General features: G+C 44.3%; 2 protein-coding genes across 4 annotated transcripts in view; both read left to right on the forward strand.

The window, feature by feature from the left end:
• LOC310747938 (tigger transposable element-derived protein 1-like) overlaps positions 1-27,425 on the forward strand; it is a 943,100-nt gene that overhangs the window by 301,391 nt on the left and 614,284 nt on the right. The gene's annotated exons all lie outside the window — the stretch shown is intronic.
• Positions 1-27,425, forward strand: part of BRCA1 (BRCA1 DNA repair associated) — a 54,750-nt gene that overhangs the window by 21,369 nt on the left and 5,956 nt on the right. Inside the window, exons 9-17 of one of the 2 annotated variants that reach the window (XM_083582383.1) lie at positions 3,439-3,566; positions 3,939-7,118; positions 8,070-8,158; positions 10,830-10,989; positions 18,552-18,883; positions 21,012-21,099; positions 23,362-23,439; positions 25,375-25,415; positions 27,008-27,091. In XM_083582383.1, coding sequence (XP_083438509.1) covers positions 3,439-3,566; positions 3,939-7,118; positions 8,070-8,158; positions 10,830-10,989; positions 18,552-18,883; positions 21,012-21,099; positions 23,362-23,439; positions 25,375-25,415; positions 27,008-27,091 — 4,180 coding nt within the window. Of the gene's footprint in view, positions 1-3,438; positions 3,567-3,938; positions 7,119-8,069; positions 8,159-10,829; positions 10,990-18,551; positions 18,884-21,011; positions 21,100-23,361; positions 23,497-23,527; positions 24,010-25,374; positions 25,416-27,007; positions 27,092-27,425 lie in introns of those variants that run through there. The other variant, XM_083582384.1, reaches the window with a different exon arrangement.

The raw sequence follows: 27,425 nt of genomic DNA on the forward strand, positions 1-27,425 counted from the left end.
TAAAATGATTTTCTTACTACTTCTACGGTTTAGTGCAATTTAAACTTTTGTATGTCTTCCTTGCTTTAATCTGAGGCATAATAGGGTTGGCCTTGTCCAGATCTACAAGTCTGGGAAGCCTAATTTGCATAGCATGCCTTTTTGCTAAGTATGTAAATGCCCTGCTTTTATGTAAAAATGTGTTTTTAAATTGAATTATAAATATTTAAAATTGCAACATGTTTGCATGCAACTCAGTGAAGCACAAGGCTCCTGCAAGCAGTTGAACACTGAATTTGGGCTGGAAGGAGCTCTGAGGAGGCACTGGAACTCGATTGACCTGAGGTGTATCGAGTTGCAACTAACTTTAATTAAATCTCCCTCTGCCTGATTGTCTAAACAGGTAGACCTTTACAGAATTTTTCGTTGGTGCTTTTCATGGAGCTGTTGCTGTAGAGGAAGTTTATCTCTTTGCTTTCCCCCTCAGATGCTGAATAGAAATGTAGTGGCTATCCCATAATACAGAGGTACTCAACATGGTGCCCTCCATATATTTTAGACTGCAACTCCCATCCGCCCAATAAGCATGGTCAGTCATCCTGGATCATGGGAGTTATAGTTCAGAACATTGGAATGCACTGCATACGCTATCTCTGCCATCGTTCCTTGTACTTAACAAGAAATGTAGTGATTGTGGCCTTTTCACAGGGACTCTGTTGTTGCTGTGCTTGGTTCCCATTGAATCTATGGAACCTAAGTACAGTTGACTTACTCTGGATCCAATCCTTGGTTTGGGGGTGGTAGGTTGAGAGAGAGCTACTTGCTCGCCTTCCAGGAGTTTATCTGTTATGCAGTGTTTCTCAAACTTGGGTCCCCAGCTTTTGTTGGACTACAACTCCCATCATCTCTAGCTAGCAGGACCAGTGGTGAGGGGTTGGTGGGAGTTGTAGTCCAACAACAGCTGGGGATCCAAGTTTGAGAAGCACAGCTTTATAGGCTAAAAAAAATCAATATACTATCTCACTGCCACCTGTTATTTGCTTGTGTGGGAATTACTTCTGCATTAGAGAAAGGGTCCAGTGGCAAAATGATGAAAAAAGGGGCACTGAATTCAGAAACTAGTACCTGAAGCACAGGTGCTTAGTTGTAGCCGTCACATGTGTGATGATTATCACATTGGGAGAGGCCAACCAGAGCACCTCCCGTTGCGACAGTCGCCTGCCAGGCGGCACAGCTTTGGGAGATGCCGCGCAGTGACTTCCCGCCAGGCCTCCTCTGCCCCCTCAAAATTATGGGGGCTGAGCCCCCTCGCAGCAGACATTGGGGGGGGGGGGTCTGTAGAAGCCTCAGCCCCATAGAGTTGGCGCACCTGACCTGAAGGAAGATTGGGTGGAGAAGACGGAGGCAAGGAAAAAATGTAGGTGGAACAGGCAGGGAACTGAAAAAGGAGGCAATGGAGCAAGTGGCGATCAGAGAACCTTGTGCACATGGCCAAGGGTTGATTGCCGAAAATAGGCAGGTGACTGGGTGGGAAATTTAGAGTGGCATTGTGAAGACTGAACGTGTCATGCTGATTTGCTCTAACAGGGTCAATTTGTGAAGGATAACAGGACTGCATGTGCTTCTTATGGCTATCTTGTTCCCGTTGAGGATTAGAATTTGACTCTGTTGCTCCCATGGCTTGTGAATAAAGATCAGTCACACAAATCCAGTTCTGCAAAGCACAAGTTATTCTACAGTAGCTTGTCTCATTGTAGCAAGGTCAGACTTTGCAGTTGCAGCTCTAGTCAGCGAGACCTTTGCTACTGTCTCTCCCTGCTGAAGTGTTTTAGTGGATTTTTTACTTTTCTTTTTTGCCACTGTTGTTGGTGCTGTGCATGAATCTTTAACATCTTCTCTTTGACACTCAGTGGGGGTAGTTGCATAGCTATACAAAATTCATAAACATCAGATCAATATATTCCTATGCTAGAAAAAAATCTTTTAATAGTCAGGGATGTCAAAGGATAATGCACACTTTAGCCCAGGTGTGGCTAACCTGTGGCTGACTATTGGTCATGCTGATTGAGGCTGATGGGAGGAGTAGCCCAATAACCTAGGAGACCCATAGCTTATCCACCTCTGCTTTGGTCACAAATAAACTCTCCCCACTCAAGCAGCCAATATATCAAAATATTGTGGCGTATCATAAAAGCAACCAAGTTCACCCTAAAACCAACAAAGCTAAAAGAGAAGCACCAGCCTTTGCCAGGCACATACAATTTACTACAGCACAATAGAGCTCTCATACCTCTCCTCAAAAAATAAAAATAAAAAAATAGCCCACTGACCCCAGTTTAGAAAGAGAGTAAGAAAAAAGGAGATACATTTCTCACTACTTCTCCAAGTAGCATGTTAAAAGGAGCAATGGATTCTGGTGGTAACTGTTAATTTATAGCTTAGCCTGCAGCATTTATGACACACATCTGAATTGAGAGGGTGAAGGAACTACAGCCTGAGCCACTCACTGGGCTTCAGGCAAGTTGTCTTGTGAGTCAGCTGGTCTTCTCAGATGCAACAGGAGAGATATGCCAGAGCTTGGAACTAGTAGAGTTTCTTTTCTGTTCCTGTGCTTAGTTGGCATCCGCCTCAAGACTTCTTTAGATGACCATCATGTAATGGAAGATAGGTCAACTGCATGATGCCTGGTTCATCCAACAGCTGTATTATTGGAAATTTAAAAGGGATGGGCCAAGGAGAGCAACTCTTGCCAGCTCTTAATTGGTTACAGAAGTCCTGGTACCCAGTGGAACAGCTGTAGTTGCTTGGGAGATGCTCCACTCCCATCTCCTGTTGTCATTCCCACCTCCTGCTGTCAATCTTTCCTCACTTCTGGATTTACTGAAACAAATTGGAAGAATGGGGCGGGGGGGGAGTATGGACACAGTATAGAGGCATTGTGATTAAAAATTATTTATGGAATTTTTTGCTTGCCCTTCACAAGGTCCTAGGATGCTGTACATCAATTTAAGACACAACTTTATAGTTTAAAACAAATACAATCAAAAGAAAAGGACAGGTCGTAAACTATATATATCTTGAGTGTCAAAGGCTAGAATAAAGAGATGCGTCTTCAGCATGCAATGGAAGCTACATAATGAAGGTGCCAGATTCATATTTGTGGGGAGGCCATTCAATAACTTGGGAACTCTCACAGAGAAAGTCCTCTTCTGCCTCCTCTGTTGATCTTAACAAGTGTCTGCAGGGAAGGAAGTGGTCTTTCACATATCTGAGGCCTAATTTTAAGACTTTGGATAATAATGTGAGCACTTTGAAGGGTTCATTCTTTCCTGTCCTTATTTCCCTGAACCCCTATACTTTGGTTGTAAACCCTAATGGCAGGAACCTGGTTTTAAGAGGTTGTTTGCAGTTCATCATTTGGTCACCTGGGCATTCTTGTTTCATTCTTCTTCTTCACAGTGTGAGTTTAAGACGTAATTATCCAGCTCGAGCTGATGAAGGGTGTGCCAAGAATGAAAGCCCAAGCCCTTTTCACATGGAGTTTTCTGAGCCGAGTGCTGAAGATGAGACACCATTAAATATCCTAGGTATGAGGATTTTCTCTTGATGGCACCTGAAATAAGAATCCAAATGCATAGGCATCAAGCGGGCTCAGTTTACCACTCTGGGGGGTTTAACTTGTGTCTTGTGAAATTCAGCTAGCATGCTTTTCTTGGGCCTGATTTTTACGACTTGCTGCATTTTCACAGGGAGTCCCAGCGCCTGATCACAACTCACTTCTCAAAGAAATAGCCTCCCTTCTGGGAAGGGTTAGGGTAGCTCAACCAGGAACTCGGTTCCTAAGAGAGTGGTGACAGGGCTTGGACTAGCTTAATTGGTGGTGAGAAAAGGCAGCAGTTAAGAAAGGTAGCTGGTGTAAGAGGCAAGCCAATCCCATTTATAAACTTTTCTATTTTCAGGTGTATGTGGTTATTTGGAAGAACCTGGAAACACAGAAGGAGCCAGCACTGGAAAGTTAGAAATTCCTGAGAAGAATGCTGCTGTGGAAAAGAGTCAGGGTTTGTCTTCTCCAGATCCCTGCTTGGGTAAACATGACAGGAACTCCAATTCCATGCCAGAGGGTGGTTCTTGCTCTTTACTCAATATGGCACAATTGGCTGATGAAGCCACAAAGCCCACTGCAGAAAAACAGGCTGGTCATGATGCAGGAAATGTTAGTACGGGGCTGCCTTCTGGACATAAACATGTCCTGTGTGAAAATGAGGAACAGCTACTGCAGTCACAAACTTCCCCTGAACGTCCTCTGAGTCAAGTCTCTGGGAAGAAACTGATGCGGAGCATCCAGAAAGTCAAAGCATGGCTGTCTAAAAGCAAGGAGGGTCTTTCTCCAAGATCCTTGCAAGATACTCACACACAGGAGGTGCATCAAGATCCAGACTTGTCAGATGGAGACTCTCTGGTCTCCCAGAAGACTGAACAGATTGAATACCAGAAAGTCTTCACAGTGGAATGTGTAGGTGACAGGTCTTTGCCCAAACCAGTTGCCTCTAAAGCTGAGGATAAACTATTTGGGAGAACGTACAAGAGGAAACGCAAATCAACCCCTCTTTGGAATAAGAGGGAAACAGTTGATATCCAAGCAAAGGAGGGCGTTGCTAAGAATACAGAATCCTGTGATGCACCTGTAAAAAGATTATCGCGAAAGAGGAAGGCTACATCAGAATTGCAACCAGATGACTTCATTAGGAGGCAAGATGTGGAAGTAAATAGTAGGAGGCCTGGTGGAGATGAAGATACTGCTTTGGAAGAAGGTGGCCAAGCTCCTGCTCTTGTAGATGATAGCCCTGTGGCAGATCAAAAGGAAGTTGAGCTGCCGACTGAATTTCCTGTCAAGGAAGGGCTGTCTGTTTTGGAAACTGATTTAAATGAACCATCTCAGAGTATATGCCTGAAATCGCCAGAATCAAACCGTAACCATCTAAAGAAGGAAAGTAACACTTTGAGCAAGATACGTAGACAATTAATCAAGCCTGTTGGTGAATTGCAGTTAATGATGGACAGAAGCTCCAGGTCCCCTGAGAAGGCAAAGATACAGACTAATGATCAGTTAAGGGAAGTTGGCACAAGCCAAGTGCAAGTCAGACGGAGCAGAAGGCTTCAGTTCTCGACAGAAGACACCTGGAGGAGAAGTGAGCCGGTAAAGCGAGGAAGGAAACAGTTGGATAAGAGAGAAACAAAGAAGCGTAGGTGGTCTTATGAAGAAAACGTGCCAACACCTTCCATAGCAGAAAATTACCCCAGTATGTTGCAGGGCAGGCTCCAAAAGGGCCTGTCTTTGTCAGATACCAGCCTGATGGACGTGGATGGGGATGCAGGTAAAGCTTGTGCTAACCCTCCAGCTTCTCCTCAGGTAGGTGTTGAACAAACCACAGAGGGCAGCAGTCCTTGTTGCATTGTTCCCAGTGCAAATTCCCAAGACAGCTGCTCACTTCTGCATTTTGCTTCTCCGGAGGTGGAGCAAACCACTTCTGAGGACAAACAGCTCACATTAGCACACCAGACTGAGAAGAAGGTGTTATGTACCCAGAAACTAGAGGGCGCTGAGTTTTGCACAGAGGATATGAAGAGAAGCTGTAAACCCCCTGAAACAAATGATGAAGCTGCAGGAACTTTGGAGCTGAACTCAGAAACCGAGGACAGTGAACTGGATACAAACTTCATGCAGAAGATATTCAATGGCTGCAAACGCCAGTCATTCTTGTTGCATCCAGTAAAGGAATCTGCTGCAGAAATTCAAAAAGAGACACACAGTGGCTTGGGGGAAGATGGCAAGGTTGACTGTTTGAAGAAATCAACTTGCATTGATAAATTTTGTGAGGAGAGAAGAGACGCTGTTGCCTGTAAGGTGAACAGCTCTGTCCAGAGACTGGCATCTTGTGCTACTGGTTTCCCTGATCACGAGAGGAGAACTGAGCATCCCCAGCTTGCCTCACAAACTGCGTTCCCAGATCATCCATCCACACCAGATCAATTAGCCACCAAGAATCCTGACAGTCCCCAGCAAAGTCAAAAGCCAGTAACTAAAAAGAGTATGTCCCCTCAAATTAGGGGAGAAGTTGCAAACTCAAATAACAGCGGCAGCAGTGGAAGCCCAAATGTCTGGAGAAATGTCATCATCCACAGCACCAGTTTAAGCGTCATTAATGAGACACATTCTAGTATAAACAACTCTGAAGATGCAGAATCTGAAAGCACTAAAAACAAAGGGCTGGCATTAAACTCTCAGCCAGAATTCATGCAGCCATGTCCTGTAATTTGTCAGCTACCACATTCTGAATTCAGTGGCGTCCATGGTGAAAAGAATAGCCCCATGGAACAAAAGCAACTGCATAGTGACACAGAAGAAGCAACCAATAATTGCAATACAGGCACTCCTAAGTGCTTGGTTCACAGTAATAATTTGGAACAGTGCGCTGAGGAGGAGTACCATGGCTTTGAGGTGTCCTCGGAGACACCAGAGGGCTTGCTAGGCTCTGTCATCAGAAGCATAGAGGGCTCACCTAACCTTGGGGAAACAGAGAGGAGTGATAGCTTGGCCATGTCTCCTGGCAGAGACGAGCAAACCCCACTTAAGGGAGACCTGGGTAGTGGCAACAGAAGAAGTTCCAGGCTGAGCCAAAAAGGCCTTGTTCGCACACAGCAGAGATGGGCACGGAAGCTGCCATCCTCGGAGGAAGATTCTAGCGAAGATGAAGAGTTGCCATCTTTTCAGGCACTGATATTTGGTAAATCGGCAAGCACACCGCTAGATCCATTGAAAAAGAAAAAGACATTGGGAGGGATGCCAGCGCTGAAGAGCAGCAACAAATGTAATGTAGAAACCAAAGATGAGCATGTCTGTCCAAGTCAGGATTCGGAGTGCTCTATGAAGCTGTTTTCTTCCCAGTCACACACAGCTGAGGATTTCCGCGGCAGGCCTCATGACTCAAGACACTTAACTCCAGCTCCCACTTCTAGAGAAAATCTGGAAAGTCTTGGAGAGAATAAAAAAGCCACTCAGCCCAGGGATGAAGTCTCAAAAGATGCTGGACAACAGAAAGATGAACAGCAAGAACAAGTGGATTCAGAATTCAATTTAGGTATGAATATATGCTTTTTTTATTTATGTATTTTAAATCTCCTACCTTCATATTGAATCCTCTCCCTTTGGCCTCTTATTAGTACTGTTTTATGAGTTAGCTTGTGTCTGCAAGCCATAGGCCCATATATAGAAACAGCTAAGGAGGCGATGGTACCTCTTTTGATATATCCAGTTCAAGGAAGAATCCTGTTTCACTTGGAAGTCTTCATACTGCATTTTAAATGCTAACTGAAATGGAGGTTCTTGTTTTCTCCCCCTGTAAGTGTGTTTACATTACACTATTGCCCCTCTCCTGGGTTTTCTGAATACAGAGAGGAAATGCACATACCAGACATTTTTAATATTCACTACAGCAGTCACCAGTGTGCCTATAGTGCTGAATAAAGTATAAATTGGCCCTTAGACCTTTTACAACAGCTCTGGCCTGCAGGTGATACTCGCCTATTCAGCCTGTACTTATCACCCTGCTCTCCTGTATTACATTGGTTTTTAAAAAAATCTTCCATTGGTGCCAATAGAATATTTTTTAAAAGCTTAATTGTTGCATCGAGGAAGTGGCAAGCAATTTTCAGTGATGGTTGAAGCTGTTGAGGTAAGGGTTAACCTCCATGTACTGTTCATATATATTCAGTGTTCTCAGTGCCTAACATTGAATAACCCCGAGTGCATAAACATTTGTCTCTGGCACCTAGGAATTTGAAATATTTCTCCAGCCCTGTCACTGTATCTTAACTGTGTACTTTGAGCCCAGGTTGTGATTCTGTAGGAAGCTGGGAACTTTCCTAACCTTCCCCGTTCCTTGTTCTTTCAGCCAAAGGTCCCCTCTTCCTTTCTGGGGGTGGTATGTTGGGCACATCTTTGTATCAATAAATAAGAAGCCTTGCCTGGGAATTATCTCCGTATGCTCTCCAATATTTTGTATGAGAAACAGGCTTCTTGTCTTTTGAAGGTGAAGAGACCTTGGACTATGACAGTGAAGCTAGCTGCTTGGGAGATTCATCAGGCCTATCTTCCCAGAGTGAGATTCTCACCACACAGGTATGAAATGGTGCAGTTTCAGGCATGGCTGTGAAGGACTAATGCAGACAAGCTGCAGCAAGGGAGGATAAGATCTTGGGAGGAGAGAAGTCTTGGAAAGCTAGTGGTATACAGGAACCACATGTCATACTGGGAACATGGTTGAACCTTTGTCACTGGAGGCCTTTAAGAGCTGCTTGGACCAGCATGGATTAACGAGCTAGAATCAATCCATGTTATTTATTGTTTGTTTCATAACTCATTCTTCCTCCCAATGGAGCCATAGGTGGCAAGCACATCCACTTTTTTAAAAAAAGCATTCTAAAACAGTTTAAAGCATTTCAAGTTATCATTAGTAACATTATTTCATCCAATGATCTTTGGGTTACCAGGAATAGTATTTTTCAGCCACCAAATACATGGTGGATAGGAATGTTTTCAAAGTTAATAATGTTGGAGGTGGGTGCTCCTCACCAGGGTGGGCGTTCCACAAATGGGGAACCGCTACTGAAAAGGCCCTGTCATAGGTCAGTTTCCAGGAGCGGCACCACCAACAAGGCCTTATCTGCTGATTGTAGGGCCTGAGTTGGTTTATACTGGGAGGGTGCTCTTTGGGTTACTTGGGCCCCAAGCCATTTCGGGCTTCATAAGCTACTACTAACACATTGAATTGGGCCTTGTAGCTCACTTGTAGCCAGTGCTGTGCTTAGCAACCACATTCCGCATTGGCAGCAGCCTCTGGATCATCTTCAAGGGCAGCCCACCTTTCAAAATCCCTAGTGCTGCTGTGGGAGGCACCAGAAAGAACTTCTTTGTGGCGTTTTGCTCAGCAGCAGGTGCTTGGGAACCCTGCTGGCTTCCTTCTCTCATGTGGTGGGCAGAAGAGGGGGATGAATCTCCTTCCTCTCCTTCACTGGGCATGAAGCTTTGTCCCACTCCTACTCCTGCAGAAGGGAAAGAACGAAGCCAGTGATAGTTGCTTCTGCTGGGGGGTGGGGCGTTGCTAGCAAAAAGCCTGCAATAAAGTTCTTTTACAGAAATATTTCGATAAGATTTCTGCTGCCAGCTCCCATGCAACTGCTGCAATTGTAATGTATACTTCTGCATGTATTCAGCAAGCTGACTTATGAACAAAAGAGAAATTTCCCAGTACTGCAAACCTTTCTCCTTCACCTGAGGAGGGTATCCTTGTGTGGCTTACTCCTCCTGCTAACTCTAGTCAAGGTTTTCATTCTCATTAAGTTTACCTGCTCTTCTCAAGTAGAAGGAACTCCTCCTAGTCCTAAAATGTCCTGCTCTGATACAAGTAGTCTTCATTAAAGCTCCATTCCTATTCTGCTTTTTACCTTAAGCTTCTGGAGGTTCTCTTCTCCCCTCACCATGCTTTCTGAATTATAATGGTGCAAAAGGAAGTCAGAACATCATAAAACTGGCTGTGCTCCATGCTGCCCTTCGTGGATCTTTGGGAAGCGGCTAGAATGTGGTTTGAGTCACAAGAAGGGTGCAGCCTCCAGCCACCACAGGTTCATTGGGGAAAGTCCACTGTGGAGGGGAGGTCTTTATTAGAATGAAACAGACATACAAGGGAACTATTTTGGCTGGCATCAAACCAGCTTTGGTGAAGGACATGAAAGGGAGGAGCACAAGAACACTGAGAACAAGGTAGCCAATATGATGCCCTCCAAATGTTGGACTCCCAAATCCTATCAGTTTGCTATGATGGACAATGATCTGGAAGTTGGGAGTCCAGCAATATCTAGAACATGCCAGCCAAGCGTTTCATACCAAGTGGGCCACAAGAGTACTTTGACACGAAACCTAATGGGGGTGGGGGGTGGGGAGAAGAGGCCAAAATTTGACACACACACTCCCCTTGCGTTGCCTTCCAGAAACCGGGTAAGTGAGGTGCTGGGCTTTGGGAAGGGGGTGTGAGGGCTCTGACAGGGTCCTAGAGCCCTCCCACCCCCTTTCCAAAGCTGGGAAAATGCTAACTGGGCTTTGGGAAGGAGGCGGGAGGACTCTAGGACCCTGTCAGAGCCCTCATGCCTCCTTCCCAAAGCCCAGCACCTTGCTTAACTGGCTTTTGGAAGGTGGCACAAGGGCTGTGGGGGAGGGAGGCATCCAGTGTTTCTGAGGGCAAAAAGGGCATCAAGGGCTGCATGTGATCCTCAGGCAAGGCATTGGACTGCCCAGATCTAGAAAGCACCACATGGGCTGCTATAGGACTCCTTCATGGAAGGAGAAAATAATGTTGCTCTTACCATGATATGTTCATTCTCTTTAGCGCAGGCATAGGCAAACTCGGCCCTCCAGATGTTTTAGAACTACAATTCCCATCATCCCTGACCACTGGTCCTGTTAGCTAGGGATGATGGGAGTTGTAGTCCCAAAACATCTGGAGGGCCGAGTTTGCCTGTGCCTGCTTTAGCGGGTATCGGTATCCTACTTACCCAGGTATGGTTGTTTCACTGCTTGTGGTCAGGCTGGGAGAGACTCCCAGGGCTCTCAGTCAGAATAATTTGAGTACTGAGGGTGTCCTTTTCTACCTCTGTTCCCCATCGAACTTCTCAGTGCCCTTGCTTATACCTCTGTATTGTACCACAACGTTGCCTTAGATGGCATGCAAGGGTACTCTCTGTTCATTGAAAAGAGATAACTTATCATGGGCAAATCTGTTCTGTCTCGTTTGCAGCAAAAAAATGCCATGCAAAACAGCTTAAAGAAACTCCAGCGGAAGATGGCTATTCTTGAAGCAGTTCTCAAACAGGGAAGCCAGAGTGCTGTCCATGAAGGATCACAGCTTCCTGGTGAGGAAGGTGATCTCACTGGAGGACAGACAAAATCAGCAAGGGGTGAGCAGTGTAGTCCCTTCCATTTTTTCTCAGGAAGATTGCCTGGGTATTAAGAATGCTTTCCTACTTCTTTTCAAACACCTTGAAATAGACCTGTGTCTTATTTTCTATTTTCACATATTGCATTATGGTTTTCATTGTAAAAGTCATAAGCTGCTGACACAAAGAGATGCTAAACCTAAGTTAATTACTCTTGCCAGCAGCTGACTTTGCTAACAAGCTACTTTGAATAGGAGATAACATTGAACTACCATTCTCCACCATTGCTACACACATACTCTGTTGTTAGGCCCTGCTGAGGGATAGCTAGAATGAGGGTAAAGGGAGCGAGCTTCTCTCAGGAAGGCTAGGAAGCTGCACAAGAGGAGCACGTGGATGACTCAGGTTGCAGCTCACAGGGCACTCACCCGCACACTGCAGATTCATGAGAGCTGCCTCTCCTGTCAATCCTTCATTGCATCAAGTGTCCACCTGAATACTTACAATGTTTTGAAAGTTCTGACTGGACCACACTTTGAACCTATAGGAGCTTCCTGACTTAAAGTTCTCACTTTAAAGACTGGGTTGTAGTCAACGTAGCATTAAGCAGGTTGTTCCATTAGCACAAGGATTTCCGAGTGCACAACAAAACAATCTCTGCTCCTCCTCCCCTCCCCTGCGCTCCCTCCCCTGAATTTGTTCTGGGAATGCAGAGCAGATTTGGGGCAGCATAGGGGAGGAGAGGGAACTAAGCACATTGTTCTAGCAATGTGCAACTATTTGGCTTAGTGCCACTCTTATGACGGATACCTCCGCATGCAGTACTGGAATTGGGAGTTCTTCTAGCAGAAGGTGAATTGTGCATCTTCCACCAAGGTAAAGCAGTCCTCCATATAGATCCAGCTTTTAGTTAAAAAATCAACTCTGTTTTCACAAGATTCAGGAACCCATCCTGCCTTCTTTCGTCCTATTCTCATCCAACCATGCCCCTTGAACTGGGCCAGTTTGCACTGGTCACTGCCAGACCTTCTAGTTTTATATTGTCAGAACTGCATCAACACAGATTCCTCTTTGTCTCCCTTCAATAAATTGGGCCTTGAGAGCAGGCTGTCCCTGGCTTCCTCAGTCAAATTGCCCTGGGAATGTTAGTCCTAGTTCAGTCTTCCAGCAGCATTCAGATCCCAGAGAGTATCCTGGCTGACTCTTGTCGGGAGTGCTGCCTTGCTACACGGTTGCTTTCTGAGAGAGAGCATTGCTGGAGGAGATATGCCTGGTCATTGGTGCATACCTTTGCAGTTCCAAGTTTGCAGCAAGGCCTACAGCTGACTCTACTTTAATGAGATCAGTTCCATTTGTCACATGGTTCTGCTTCCTGCCACCTTTCCTAGGCTCAAACATCCCCTCTTCCCAACTCCCAAAGAGGAGTGGTACAAGCCTGACACGCAACAAACATGAATCTGTGGTAATCTAACAGCTTAACAGCCTATTAGCTTTCCACAACAAGCAGGAAAGTTTCCAAAGCTAACATAGGTACGTGGAGTAAACCCTGTATCTCTAGCCTAAATGTACAGCACATGGCCCCTCAATGGTCAAAGTTCATTCCACAATAGTGATGTGACTTCAGCATTCAGCACAAATGCTCCATTGGAAGAGTTTTAGCAGGGCCACCTGGATCTCGGCCTCTTATTTTGTTAAGCGTTACCAGTTCAACATACTTGCTTCTGCTGATGTGGCTTTTGTAAGAATGGTGTCCCTACAGACCCTTTGCCCTTAGACCCTGAGTAGTGAGGGGAAAGACCAGGATGTTGGTACAACAGTTGAACATTCCAGTTTAGGTATCTTCCTCCACTAATAGAGAACAGAGCGCTGAACTTACCATGGATATTTCTTCTCATCAGTACATGGAAGGATATCCAGTCGTACTCAGGCTCACCTTCAAGTTCCCTTGCTAGTCATAGGGTAGATGAGGGATGATGCATTTGGCTTCCGAGGCATACAGTTCAGCTTGGTTTGAGTCTGGGGATCCTTTTCTCTCCTTTCCTCCTCTTTCTTCCCCCCTTTTTTCTATTGTAGTGTTTTTACAGTTATGGTGGTTGTTAGTGTATTGGCTGTACCATGTCCTGAAACTGGGTTGGGCGTCCTTGTCTCAGCAGAAAGCACATCACCAAGATTTTCTTAGTTCTTCCTTTGGAGTGAGTAAGAGGAGTAATCTCCATTCACAGTTAAGATGAGAAGGAACCTTCTCAGCAAGTCCAGTGTTGTTTGCCCTCTTCTGATCTGTTTATCCTTGCTCTTTAATTCCAGAAACAAATGTTTCTTCAGTCTGTTAAAGCACCACGCTATAGTTTCTGCTGATGATGCAATACGGAGTTAATTTTGCATTTTTACAGAGGAGTTTATGCATCAGTTTGAGCTCTGTTGCCATGGCATTGGTTTTAAAATGCATTCCCATCCCCATATTGTTGTGACAGTGTATCACATTAGCTTGTTTTCTTTAGCTAGATAAAGCCCAGAAGCTACCTTGGCTTTGCAGGGGATGCCCTTCTTTTGGAATTGTGACCTGGTGTACTGATAAAATTTGTAATAGAAATGCTACTCCAAGAAAGTGTACACAATCATTCAGGGCTTTTATTTGCTACTCACTCAAATTGTTCCTCTGGGCAAGGAAGGCCAGTTTAATTGCTGCATCAACAACACAGCCGGGTCCCTCTCTTAGACTAACTTCATAACCTTTTGCTGTTGCAGGGTCCCAGGTGCTTAATCTTTTGACACCCTATGGAGGCAAACAAGGGCTATGGCTAGTAGGCATCATTGCCTTCTGCAAAAGGGTGGGCAAGCGAAACAGAGCAATGTAATCTCCACCAGGCTTCAGGTCAAAGGTTCTCTTGGGAAGCCTGTGGGGGAGCCGGCTATAAAACACCAGCAGTAGAAAGTAAAGAGCTACTTCCAAGAGGAAGAACGAGGCCCATGCCAAATGAGCAAGATGACCCAGAATTTTAAGGCAGCTGAAACGTTTTTAAAAGTTCAGAGTAACTGTCACCTTAATGAGCTGACTGCCAAAGGGTATTGCGATCTGCATTCAGTGCCAGTGATTCTGTAGAGTATGCTCATCTTTGCACGTCTGATCTGTTTGCATTTTTCAATCCCCTATTTGCAAATATGGGACGTGGGTGGCGCTGTGGGTTAAACCACAGAGTCTAGGGCTTGCCGATCAGAAGGTCGGCAGTTCAAATCCTCGCGACGGGGTGAGCTCCCATTGCTCAGTCCCTGCTCCTGCCAACTTAGCAGTTCGAAAGCAGATCAAAGTGCAAGTAGATAAATGGGTACTGCTCTGGCAGGAAGGTAAACGGTGTTTCCGTGCGCTGCTCTGGTTTGCCAGAAGTGGCTTAGTCATGCTGGCCACATGACCTGGAAGCTGTACGCCTGCTCCCTCGGCCAATAAAGCGAGATGAGCGCCGCAAGCCCAGAGTCGGTCACGACTGGACCTAATGGTCAGGGGTCCCTTTACCTTTTTATTTGCAAATATGGCTCCTTCAGACTTGGTTATATGGCTGTAACAATTGGGGGTGGACAGCGGTGATTGCTGAGTTCACTGTCAGTTGACTTCTCAAAAGTCCTTAAGATTTTGCCTCTTTCAGTTCCACCCACACGCATAATAGCCAATGAGGACTCAAATCAGGACAAAGATTCAAAACTTGTCATTGCTTTGCTTTGAAAAGGGCATCACACAACAAGAAGCTAACGTTGGGGTTGTAGTGGATAGCTTGATGAAGATGTCAATCCAGTGTACAGCAGCTGTGGAAAAAGCAAACTCCATGCTAGGAAGCATTGGGAAAGGAATCGGAGATAAAATGCCAACATCGTAATGCTGTTATACAAATTTGTGGTGTGACCGCATTTGGAGTATTGTGCCCAATTCTGGTTGCCTCACATCAAAAAGGATATTACAGAGTTGGAAAGGGTTCAGAAAAGGGCAAGCAAAGTGATCAGGCGAATGGAGTGACCCCCCATAAAGAGAAGTGGCAGTATTTGGGACTTTTTAATTCAGAGAAAAGGCCTGAAAGAGGTGACATCATTGGGGTTTACAAAATTACGTACAGCATGGAGAAAGTGGAAGTTTTTCTGCCTCTGTCATAACACTAGAACTTGTGGGCGTTCAGTGAAGCTGAACATAGGAAGATTCGGGATAGTTAAAATAAAGTACTTCTTCACACAACCATAGTTAAACTATGAAAGTCACTCACACAGAAGGCAGTAAAGGCCACCAATGTGGATGGCTTTAAAAGCAGATTGGACAAATTCGTGGAGGAAATTGGGAGTAGGGTGGGCTTTTCCTAATTCTACAATAAGGGAGAAAGTTGATTAATTAATTCCCCACCTACCCCCAGACATTCAACTAACTCAGGCTTGTAAATGTTAATTTGCCTTCGCACTTAATGGCAAATAAGAATATTTTCCAGCTGACCGGGCATGACTGTATCTGTAAACTGGAGGAGCTGTTCCTTTATCTAATTCATGCTCTTGATATGCAACAAGTGATGATTTTATGTGTGACTAGACATGCTAGTGAAAGTGATGTTTGTGGGCTAGCAGATTTTGTAGATTCATCTGCAAGGCTGTCTAGAGCTGTCTTGAACACAGTTCAAGGTCTGTGCTCCCCACAGCTGTTTGCATAGCTGTCAACTTTTCCCTTTTCTTGCGATGAATCCTATTCGGAATAAGGGAATTTCCCTTAAAAAAGGAAAAAGTTTTCAGCTATGAGTTTGAAGGAGCAATTTATGGGATTTACCTTTCAATCTTTGACACAATTGGTGGTGTTCAACTTTTATTCAGAGTAGACCTTAAGTTAATGGACCTCACTTAATCCTATTCATTAATTTCAGTGGATGTGTGGGTTGTTAGGGGAGGGTAGTAACTCTGGCGAGGAACACATCATACTCCTCCTGGGGCAGTTTGTCCACCTTTGGTCCCCACCCTGCACTCAGCTCTCGCCTGTGGCTCCTAGAAGCTGTCAACAAACAACAGTGGCCACCCTCCAGGAAACTTCTTCGGCTGGCCAACTAAATCAGGTGAGGGTCTCAAATCCTGGGTGAGTTAGGGACTTCCCCTGCATGCAGAGACAGGCTCTGGTGGATTGAGTGGTTGAAACCAATAGTGGGTCCAGTGGTCAGGAAGGCAATTTTTGCACATGCTATAGAGGGGAGTGAGGGCCTGGGAAGATAGCCCATCTAGGAGAAGGAAAACTCTGATCCGAAACCTCTGATGTCCTGTGGGGTATCCTCGGGAGAAGAAAACGCTGAGGAGTAAACCCATAAGACTGATGGCTGGTGCCTTGTACACCTCCTTCAGCAACCCCTGCAGCCAAGCTGTGCCAAATGTATTGCTCTACTTTCCTTTGGACCACATCAGTGAGACTGAGAGGAGGGACGTTGTCTGGGCAGCCCAGGACCTTTATACACACCACCCAGGCTTAGCCAAACTAATGAAGAGGTTTGGCTTCACCCCTGGAGGCATACTCCATTTTCTCTCGAGACAGATGGATGCCAAAAAACCACCACCACCACCACAACAACAAAAACTGAACTGAATACCACCCAGTATCTTTAACATAAATCCCAAAAGTGATTAGCAACTTCTAGAATGGCAGTCACGAGTCTGCTGTGCTTTTCTAGTTTATTTTCATCCCAATCCCCCAGTGATTCTAGGGACAGTCTTTCTGGGTTTAGAAGCCCACTGCATTTAGACATAAACAGAACCTTATCTTAGTGTGAGAATAATATGCTGTTCCTGATGGAACTGGTTTGCAGGAGAATGTTTTTGCAGCAATTTCAAATCCAATCAAAGCCAAATCCTTAGATAGCTATAAATAGCACGTTTGAGTTTTAAGTCGGTGAAATCGATTAATTAGCTTCCTCTGGGCTCGGAAACAGACTGAAGACAACTTAATTAACAGAGCCCTTGTTTGGGCTTTCAGGCCAGTATAAAGTATTTTGGGGCGCCTCATAAAAGCTTCAACCTGATTACATTTATTGATGGCTTGATTACAAATTACAGCGTCTCTCCTGGCTATTAAAAAAAAACCTTTTGCCTCTTTCTAATCACTTTCTGGGGAGAAGAGATATATTAAAGCTCTTTTGAGACACCATAAATAAGAAGCTTTAAAAAAAAGTAGTGAAGAGAATGTTGCCTCAGGCCTGTTCTGCTCTTTCCATGTTTCTTCTGCTGTTTTATCATTAGTTCCACCAAACGCATCACTTGACACCTTGTGTTTTTTTCAGTGTGATTGAATATTCAAAGTATAATTTGAGTATTGAGTCGGTAGCGTATTATATACTGATGCAGGACTGTGAGTGTTTTATAGACCGTTAAAGATGCAGCTACTCTCCAGAGTCAGGAACTAATACGGTTCTACATTTTATGATGAATATTTCAGAATAAATCAGCAAAATACTAAAGCTGCTTTAGAGACTGATGTCACTTCAAGTTACTGGCTGAGAACTGTGTCACTAACATTTTTAATTTTTTTTCCAAACCTGGAAGGTTGAGGCATTGGTCTAGAATCAAGACCAACTCACCTAAAAACAGAGTACCCTATACTAAGTCTATCTCTTATTCACCCTTATACACGTCATAAATAGCTGTGGGAGAGTTTCTCTGTAAAAGTTCCAAAGATCTCAGAAGCCTATTCCTCAGTAACCCAGAGCAAGGTTTTCCTTTAGTATGGCTGCCCCTGTTTCTGTGTAATATCTTTTGTAATATCTTTCCTGTTAAGATCCAGCAGATGCCCACTATCTGCATTTTCTGGAAACATTATTGTTCTGACAGGCTTTCCTGGATAAATGGGTTTTTACCAGGGGTGTCTACTTTGTATGGTTTCACTTTTGTTGTTAATGTATTTGCTGTTTTTGTGTATTTAACTTTCTTCTTTATCCTCAATGTTCATCACCCTGGGAGTGGTTGTCTATAAGGCAATTAAGAAATCAGTGATAATGATAAGTATATAATAGGGTTAAAAACATGTCCATCAGTGACAGACATGTGCAGGCTCCCTTCCACCCACTCAGCCTTCTGCAGAGCTGCCAAGAATGTTCACAAACATTTTAACTCCTCAAGGGTGAAACTATCAGGAATAGAATGTAGAGAAGATATTGCTGTTCCTTAAATTGCATTTAAGAACATTTATTTTCTGAGCTTTTTCTCTAAAACTTCTTAAGTTTCTGTAAGATAATGTTGAGGTCTGCATACTATTTCTGATGACCATATAATAAAGCTTTGCTTGCAGCTCCTCTATAATGCTTGGTATATTTGTGTTTCTTAAAATAAAATGCAGGCATTTATACTCTAAAAATTTCATAAATGCCTAGACAATACAAACTGTCAGCTAATACTGCATGATAATATTTCATATTCTGAAAGCTTTGCAGTAAATTTAGGTATGATAAGAAAGGAAGTGTACTTCTGGCATCCATGGGACCTTGGAAGTATGTTAGACTGATAATGACTGGTCTAAGTGATGGATCTTTAATCCATTCCAAATATGGAAGGAAATGCTTTTCTAATGGGTATATTTTCTTCTTTTTCAGGAAGTAAAGCAGATTTGAGTTCTGAAAGTAAACAAAGCCTCCAAGGTGCCTTTTCTACCCCTGTGAGAAACATGCCAGGGACTCCAGGGTCCTCAACGTCTAAAAAGCAGATTTCCAGCCTTTTGGCCACAGAGACAGCAATGGGGCCTCCTGCTGCCACACATGATGCAGGAAGACAAAGTGCATTGAGGCATAGTGCACAAGGAAGTCCAGTCTTCCCCTTGTCACGAATCATACATTGTAGCACAAGTAAAGGGAATTCAGAGCGTCCATTTCTGACAAGCAAGAAGAATATGTCTCTGGTGGCCTCGGGTCTGAACCAGGGCGAGTTGGTAAGCACTCTTTCAATGGTAAAATCAGTATGATTCATATTATAGAGCAAGGATCAGAGGCTGCAATTCAAATCCTGATCTTTCTCAGTTTCCATCTAAGAAACTACTCAAAACCATGGAATTTATATCTAGGATCTGGTGCTGAGAGACCATGCAGCCTGCTTTGAGAAATACTATTGACAAACTCTCAGTCCATTCTTATTTTTTAGCAGGTCTGTAAAAAAATTGATAGTTAAAGAAGCCATCATCAAAATATTTCTTTGCCAGCTTTGGCAGTACAGAAAAGTTATGTAAAACTTTTAGACTCCAATCTAAAATTGCTGTAGTAAACAGGGCTTTTGGGTTTTCTTTCCTTGTTTTAGAGAGGAGAATTGCCACTACTTCTACTATGAAAGAGTAGCTTAATACTTTTTATTAGGTCCAACAGAAGTGGCCTACCTGGGTAATGAGAGTGGTAAACTTATGGGAGAGTGTCATTTCCAAGAACCAACTACTGAAAGAGACGTTAGTGAGACCTTTATTTTTTAAAGTGCTTAATCTCACTTTATTTGATAATTTCTGGCCAGTCTCTAATGTTCCATTCTTCGGCAGCATTCTTGAGTACACAGCATCTCAACTTCAGCTTTCCCAGATGGTATGGATTATCTAGAGCAATCTTCCTCAGCCTCGGCCCTCCAGATGTTTTTTGAGACTACAATTCCCATCATCCCTGACCACTGGTCCTGCTAGCTAGGGATCATGGGAGTTGTAGTCCCAAAACATCTGGAGGGCTGAGGTTGAGGAAGCCTGATCTAGATGCATATCATTCTGACATTAGTGTTCCATCTTGTCCCCTATGCTATTTAACATTGACATGAAACTGCTGGAGATGTTTTGGAAGTGATGTCACCAATATATGGACGGCACTGAATAGTCTCCCCCTTTCCACTTTGTCCCTCCCCCATTCCACCACATTCCAGGGGGGCTGTTGTAGTTACATACCAGGAATGGGTAAACTGTCTCTCCCCAGGTATTGTTGGACTCCACCCAACAGCCCCTATCCAACATGGTCAAGCGTCAGGGTTGATGGAAGCTGTTGTCTAACCATACCTGAGGGGGTCACACGTTCCCCAATGCTGTTCTAAACTATGGCCTGTAGTCAGTAATAGGACCGCCTCTCCTGGTATGCCCCGCAGAGGACCTTAAGGTCCATGAATAACCATAGTTTAGAGGTCCCGGGCCCTAAGGAAGTCAGACTATCCTCCACCACGGCCAGGGCCTTTTCAGTGATGGCTCTGACCTGGTAGAATGCTCTGTTCCATGAGACTAGGGCCCTAGGATTTAACTTCCTTCCGTCAGGCCTGTAAGAGAGAGCTATTCCAACTGGCCTTTAATTTGAATTCAGCCTGATCTTTTATTTCCCTTCTCTTCACTCGCCCTCCCCTTTTATGAAGATTACCCACTCTGAGACCCCACAGCTAATTCTCCCCTGGCCTCCTCGCTGGCCCAAGTAGGACTAATTCAGCCAGCTAGCCCTGGTGACTATCTAATGCTTATTAGATGGATTTCCTCCAAATTGATTTTTTGAACTTTGGATTTTATTGTTATTCATTTTTTTATACTGTATTTTATTCTGCTTCTACAATTAAGTGTTTTAAATTGGTTGTTAGCCGCCCTGAGCCCAGTTTTCTGAACCGGGAAGGGCGGGTATAAATAAAAAAATATTTATCATTTATTTATATGTGAATATGGTTGAGAGAGATACTAATGGAAGCTTAATCCAAACAACAGAGAGGCGACCCTGATCCATAGGACTTCTGATCTGGGAAGAGCAGCTCAATCTCTCTTGAACTGGGTAGCACTCTCCTTGAAAAGTCAGATTTATACTGTAGTGTGAGGGTACTTCTGGATCTGGCCATGAACCTGGTTGCCCAAGTAGCAGTCATGGCGCAGAGTCTAGGTAATCTTAGTTTTAATTATTGTTTTACTGTGGTTGTTTTAATGTTGTAAGCTACCTTGGACATTGTTATGGGAAAAGGAGGGTGCATGTTCTTTTAAAAGTTCTTAGAGGCTCTATTGAGAAGACAGCAATATCTAATGTGTTGATACAATCAATAATTTCTAACTCCAATATTTGCTTTATTTCTAGCGACTAGTACAGATGTTTGCCAGGAAAAATGAGAGCACTTGGTCTAATAAGATTTCTTATGAAACAACTCATGTAGTAATGAAAACAGGTGAGTTGAGAACCCAGAGGAGAACTTTCCCATCTGCATTGCCACATAAAGTGGATGAATAGGTAGGTATGCCGTCAAGACTGCCAGAGTTCAATTTAATAATTGCATGAAGAGAACCAACAACTGTTAATTATGATTGCTTATTGAAACTCACAAGCTCAGAGATGTGTTTTTTTTCTGATTACCAAATACTGAGCTTCCCAGATACATGTGGCTAGCCACTGTTGAACACAGAATGCTGTATTAGATGCCCCCTGGTCTGAGCTAGCACAGCAGTTTTGAGGAAGTGTTGAATGGGGCTTTGAGAGTTCTGAGTCAAAATCCAAACTTGACCTTTCCTGCTATAGTTTTGTTTCTTGTTCCTTGTAGATAGACAGGACTGCATACTCTTAGCTTTGGTAATTCAGCTTTTAAGGTGGTGGTTATTATTATTAAATGCAAGTTTCTATCCCATGTGGCTTGCAGAGATAAACTGCAAAAGCTGACAAGTTATAGGAAACTCATGGATAGGAAAATAAGCTGAGCCGCTTTCTAGTAGTATAGTTTCTTGTCTTATCCTGTGGCTAACAAAATATATTATGTCTCAAAAACAAACATGCATGCTGTTTTATTTCTTCATTTTTTCAGATTGCCAAGGGTAGCTTTCCTTGGCGCATAATTTGGTTTTGTATCACCACTGAGAAGGTGATAGTAATGGATCAACCAGGTAATTCCTGGAAAACAAAAAGAGAGGGAGACTAATGTCCCTCCTCCGCTTTCCAAAAAGCAGTTTAGATCTTGAAAGGTGCTATAGCCTGCTTGATGCATCCCGTGAATCTGCACAACAACATCCTGGCATATACCTGGCAGAGCTTTCAAAGGGTTGCTTGCCTGTCAGACTACTTGGGCATGATCCAAAGAATTGGGCCCCTGATTCCACGTGCCATCTCCCCTCCCTCTGGTACCCTTTCCCCTGTCACCTAGCAATCTTTTGAAGGTACTACTGAGCATGAGGATCTGCTGTTAAAGGAAAAACCATTTTTAAAAATCGCATTGGACCTACCCCCATGCCCTTGGGGACGCCCAAATAATTTTATTTGAATGCCACTTTTCCTCAAAGGAGATCCTGCTCAAAACAGCGTACAACAAAGAAAACAGCTATGCATTTCAAACAAACACTACAAAAACAGTTTCATGATAACATAGCAAAACAATAGCAAATATAATAACATGCCAAACAACCCACCACATTTCAGTACTATAAATAGAACAAGAGTACTTAAACAACATGCAGCATCCACTAGCAAAATTAACAAGGGAGCTTGTTTTTGGGGGACAGGAGGCAGGCAGGTGTGGAGGATTCCCTGGTCCTGAATGGGGTAACTGTGCCCCTGAAGGACCAGGTGCGCAGCCTGGGAGTCATTTTGGACTCACAGCTGTCCATGGAGGCACAGGTCAAATCTGTGTCCAGGCAGCTGTTTACCAGCTCCATCTGGTACGTAGGCTGAGACCCTATCTGCCTGCGGACTGTCTCGCCAGAGTGGTGCATGGTCTGGTTATCTCCCGCTTGGACTACTGCAATGCACTCTACGTGGGGCTACCTTTGAAGGTGACTCGGAAACTACAACTAATCCAGAATGCGGCAGCTAGACTGGTGACTGGGGGCGGCCGCCGAGACCATATAACACCGGTCTTGAAAGACCTACATTGGCTCCCAGTACGTTTCCGAGCACAATTCAAAGTGTTGGTGCTGACCTTTAAAGCCCTAAACGGCCTCGGTCCAGTATACCTGAAGGAGCGTCTCCACCCCCATCATTCTGCCCGGACGCTGAGGTCCAGCGCCGAGGGCCTTCTGGCGGTTCCCTCATTGCGAGAAGCAAAGCTACAGGGAACCAGGCAGAGGGCCTTCTCGGTAGTGGCGCCCGCCCTGTGGAACGCCCTTCCAGCAGATGTCAAAGCGATAAACAACTACCTGACATTCAGAAGACATCTTAAGGCAGCCCTGTTCAGGGAAGTTTTTAACGTGTGATATTTTACTGTATTTTTGGTTTCTATGGAAGCCGCCCAGAGTGGCTGGGGAGGCCCAGCCAGATGGGCGGGGTATAAATAATAAATTATTACTATTATTATTATTATTATTATATTCACAGTTTCACCTTAGTCCTAGAAACACTTCTCCCACGGTGTTGCTCACAGTCCCTCTCTTGCAGAAGCTTCTTATGAGGTTTCCAAAGGCAGGGCCGGGTCCAAGCACTAATGGAGATCTCTCTGCTTAATCTTCAGATGAGGATCTGGTTTGTGAGCGGACCCTGAAATACTTCCTAGGTATTGCTGGACGGAAGTGGGTGGTGAGCTACCGTTGTAAGTGCAAACATTCATTGAAATATCTCTATTCTCTCCCCTCGCACTCTTGGCAAAGTTCAACGGAATTATCAGGCAGAGGTAACAGGCTCTTGGCTATCAGTCCGCTCAGGACAGGGTTTTCCTCAGCCCGGGTACTGCCACAGGGAATTTAATGTTTAGGATGCAAAATCCAAACTAGATGAAACATTTGGGGGTCTCCCACATTTTTGAGGGTTTTTTAAAGTTCAAAGCGGTCATTGAGAGGCCAAATGGGGGAGCAGCGGCAATCTTTCTCCACACCACAGGAACTGTTTTCCTAATCTAAATTTCTGTCCCCCACCCCAGGCTGCTGTTTGCATGATGTGGCCGAGGGAGGGTGGAAACATACAAGTGCCATAAAGTTTTTCTGGTATCTTTGTGGCCCTCTGAAAATTGTTGGGTTGCCAACTCCTGTCATCCCTGACCATTGGCTGCATCTATGGAGTCCAACAACCTCTGGAGGGGACTGCATGTTTTGAATTTGCCCACATTTTATCTAGCTTGGCCCCAAAACATAAGCTACCTTTTCAGTGTTTAGTCTGTCTGTCTCTTTATGCAAAATAAAGTGTAGGCTCTCTATTTCCCACCCCACTTGCATCATCCAAGTGTGGAGTTTGGCACTGGGCAAAGAATTCACCATCCTGAGAATGTCTGCTTTTAGCAGATGTGGTCAGTAAATATGGACAGTGGTGAAATCAAGGAGAAAATATGCTGGCCACAGTGATCCATGCTTGACTCCAGGCTTGACTCCTGTAATTTGCTCTACATGGGGCTGCCCTTGAAGCTGTCCCAGAAACTCCAGCAGGTGCAGAATGCCGCAGCGAGGCTCCTCACGGGGTCTCTGCCATGGCAGCATATTCACCCAGTGCTTTTCAAACTGCACTGGCTCCTGGTAGATTACAGGGTCAGATTTAAGGTGCTGCTTTTGACCTTTAAAGCCCTTCACAGCCTAGCACCCTCGTACTTACGGGACCGCCTCACCCGGTATGCCCCACGGAGAGCCCCAAGGTCCATAAATAGCAACACCCTAGTGGTCCCAGGGCCTAAGGAAGTTAGATTGGCTTCAACCAGAGCCAGGGCTTTTTCAACTCTGGCTCCAGCCTGGTGGAACGCTCTGTCTCATGAGACCAGGGCCCTGCAGGATTTCTTTCCGCAGGGCCTGTAAGACAGAGTTGTTCCGCCTGGCCTTTGGCTTGGAGCCAATTTGATTCCCTCCCTCTCTTTCTTTTTTCGTTTCCTTTCTCCTCCTGCGATGAGGCTACATTTTAATGTTTCAATATTTTAATGTTGTATTTTAATGTTGTTTTTAAGTTATAATCATTCAACTTGTTTTTATTATTGCTTGTTAGCCGCCCTGAGCCCAGCCTTGGCTGGGGAGGGCCGTGTATAAATAAAAATTATTATTATTATTGTTGTTATTATTATTATTTGTGAAGTTAGGGATTCAGTGCACTTCTCCAAAAGAATGAACTATGGGAAACAAGCAAAGAGATGTAAATTTGATTTAGTTTTGCCTAATTCATACAGGTCATTGAATTCTCACCCCCCCCACCCTTTGAATTTCTTTAAAGCATCAACCCACCTAGAGTTGCTCTTGGCAGGAGCAGCCCTTGTTCTCTGGAAATAAGCCATAAACTGTTTCAGTTAGTTCAGCATTTGTATTCGTGAAGGAAATGGATTTGAAATCTCAAAGGAGTGGGGAGGATAAGGTTTCCAGCAGTGTACAGTAATACTGCCAGCAGGCAGTTTTATTTAAACATGGGCTTGCTCTTTTGCACCACATTGATGCAGTATTTTTTAAAAATTTTATTTTGTATCTTGAGGTAAGAACTAAAGATTGTGTGGCAGGTGCTAAAAAGAGCTATTTACTGTATCGTTATAGTTAATAGTATGCTTCTGCCTGATCTGTCCTAGGGGTTGTACAGTCACTGAAGGAAAGAAGAGTTCTTAATGAGGTATGTCTGGTGTCTGCTCTTTTGCTGTTTTTTATATGTGAGCATTTTGCAGAGTACTTAGAATGGGGGAGCAGGAGGAAGGGCCACTACCGAAGGTGGCCTTTTGCCTTCTGTTCACCATATTGTTTGCTCTATAAGACACTCCAGACCATAAGACGCACCTATGTTTTGGAGGAGGAAAACAAGAAAAAAAAAATTCTGAATCCCAGAAGCCAGAACAGCAAGAGGGATCTGGCTGCTGGGGTAGACTCTTGCTGTTCTGGCTTCTGGGATAGCCGCGCGAAGCCTCTTCAGGGCAGCGGGATGAAGGCTCCCCCTGCCCGGAAGTGACTGCCCACGGTTAAGCCAGAAGCCAGGACAGCAAGACGGAAGCCTCAACGCAAAGCGAGCGAAGAGCGAAGAGGCAGGAGCGCTCCCGCTGCTCTCAAGAGGCTTTGCATGGCTATCCCTGAAGCCAGGAGAGCAAGAGGGAGCTGCGCAGCCTGCATTCGCTCCATAAGACGCACACACATTTCCCCTTACTTTTTAGGAGGCGGAAAGTGCGTCTTATAGAGCGAAAAATACAGTATTTAAATGCTAATACGTATAAATAATTTGTTGGATGCTTTAGCTGAGATTCCTGCACTGCAGGGGGTTGGACTAGATGTCCCTTGGGTCCCTTCCAACTACGATTCTATGGTTCTCTGTTGGAAAAGGCATTTCCAACATTATACCTCCAGCATCTGTGTGAATTACACAATGCCTTCCCCCAACACACGCAGTGGTTACGTTCCAGGGATTGCGCCTGAAGCCAAAATCATGTATAGTGAAAACCCATTGGGTTGAATGGCAAGTAGGGTTCCAAATTCATTTCCCCCCAGAACCCTGCCTTCTTTCCACCCCTTTTTATTTTTTTGCCGCGCGCGCAAAGCTGAATGCGTACAAGTTACATCGGCTTACTGTACTTGAAACACCAGTTTTTGGTGAATCATTCTCTAATTTGAATCTAAGGAAGCATTGTGTCTAGATTCTAAAGCAATTTACAATTGTTTAGACCCGTGGTTCCCACACACTCCACAGTGAGGCAATTTGCTTTTTAAGGGAGCAAATTCAAGAATGAGTTATTAACAGTTAATGGCCTTTTAAGCTTCCTCCACGTGAGTAGGAATTCACTTTTTGAATAATAAGAATTATATGTCACAGAGGTGGGGCATCAGGATTTTAGAGATGCTTAGGTGGGGCATGGCCAAAAACGGTTGGGAACCATTTATAACATGTTCTGAATTTGTTCCATTCCTCTCTAAGCTCTTGAACTTCTACTTTACAAGATTCCAATGAACATTGTAAACAGTTCAGAGTTTAGCTTTCTGTGAAGATCCAGTTATTCATTCCAGTTGTGTCTCCTTTTTAAAGGAACATTTATTTGATTTTCAGTGTGCAATGAGAGCTGTTGTCTCTATAGCCCCCACCCTCCAAAAAACCCTCTCCTTCTGCCTCGATTTTCACAGAGAGGGTTCCACCTTCTATAGTGCAAGCATTCCTTTCCTGCTTCAGAACTGGCCAAACCAACCAGAGTTTCATTGTCATTTCATTTCATGTGTGTCGTTTTCCAGGAGGACTTTGAAGTTAGAGGAGACATGATCAATGGGAGAAACCATCAAGGACCCAAAAGAGCAAGGGAATCTCCCGTTGGAAAGGTGTGCATCCATTAACCATTATCACTTATACAAGGGAATATGTATCAGGCCTGTACAATTCACAGAAATGTCTTGAGACTATGCCCCTCTCCAGCACCTCCTAAGGTCGTCCCCTCCCCCCAGCAGAGCTTTTAGTGTGGTGGCACCCAATATCCTCCCTAGGATAGTGCCAACAATTTGTTCTTTCAATTTGTACCTCTTTCAATACTTTTTAAAATTCAGCAAGGTTTTTCAGGACAGCGTTGTTGGATCTTGTCTATGCTAGATTTACATGTGGATTTAACATATTGATTTAACTTGCTTTGTTTTTATTAATTTTTCTACACCGCAACAA

The sequence above is a fragment of the Podarcis filfolensis genome, assembly GCF_964270895.1.
Source record: "Podarcis filfolensis genome assembly, chromosome: 13".
Taxonomy (NCBI): Eukaryota; Metazoa; Chordata; class Lepidosauria; order Squamata; family Lacertidae; genus Podarcis; species Podarcis filfolensis.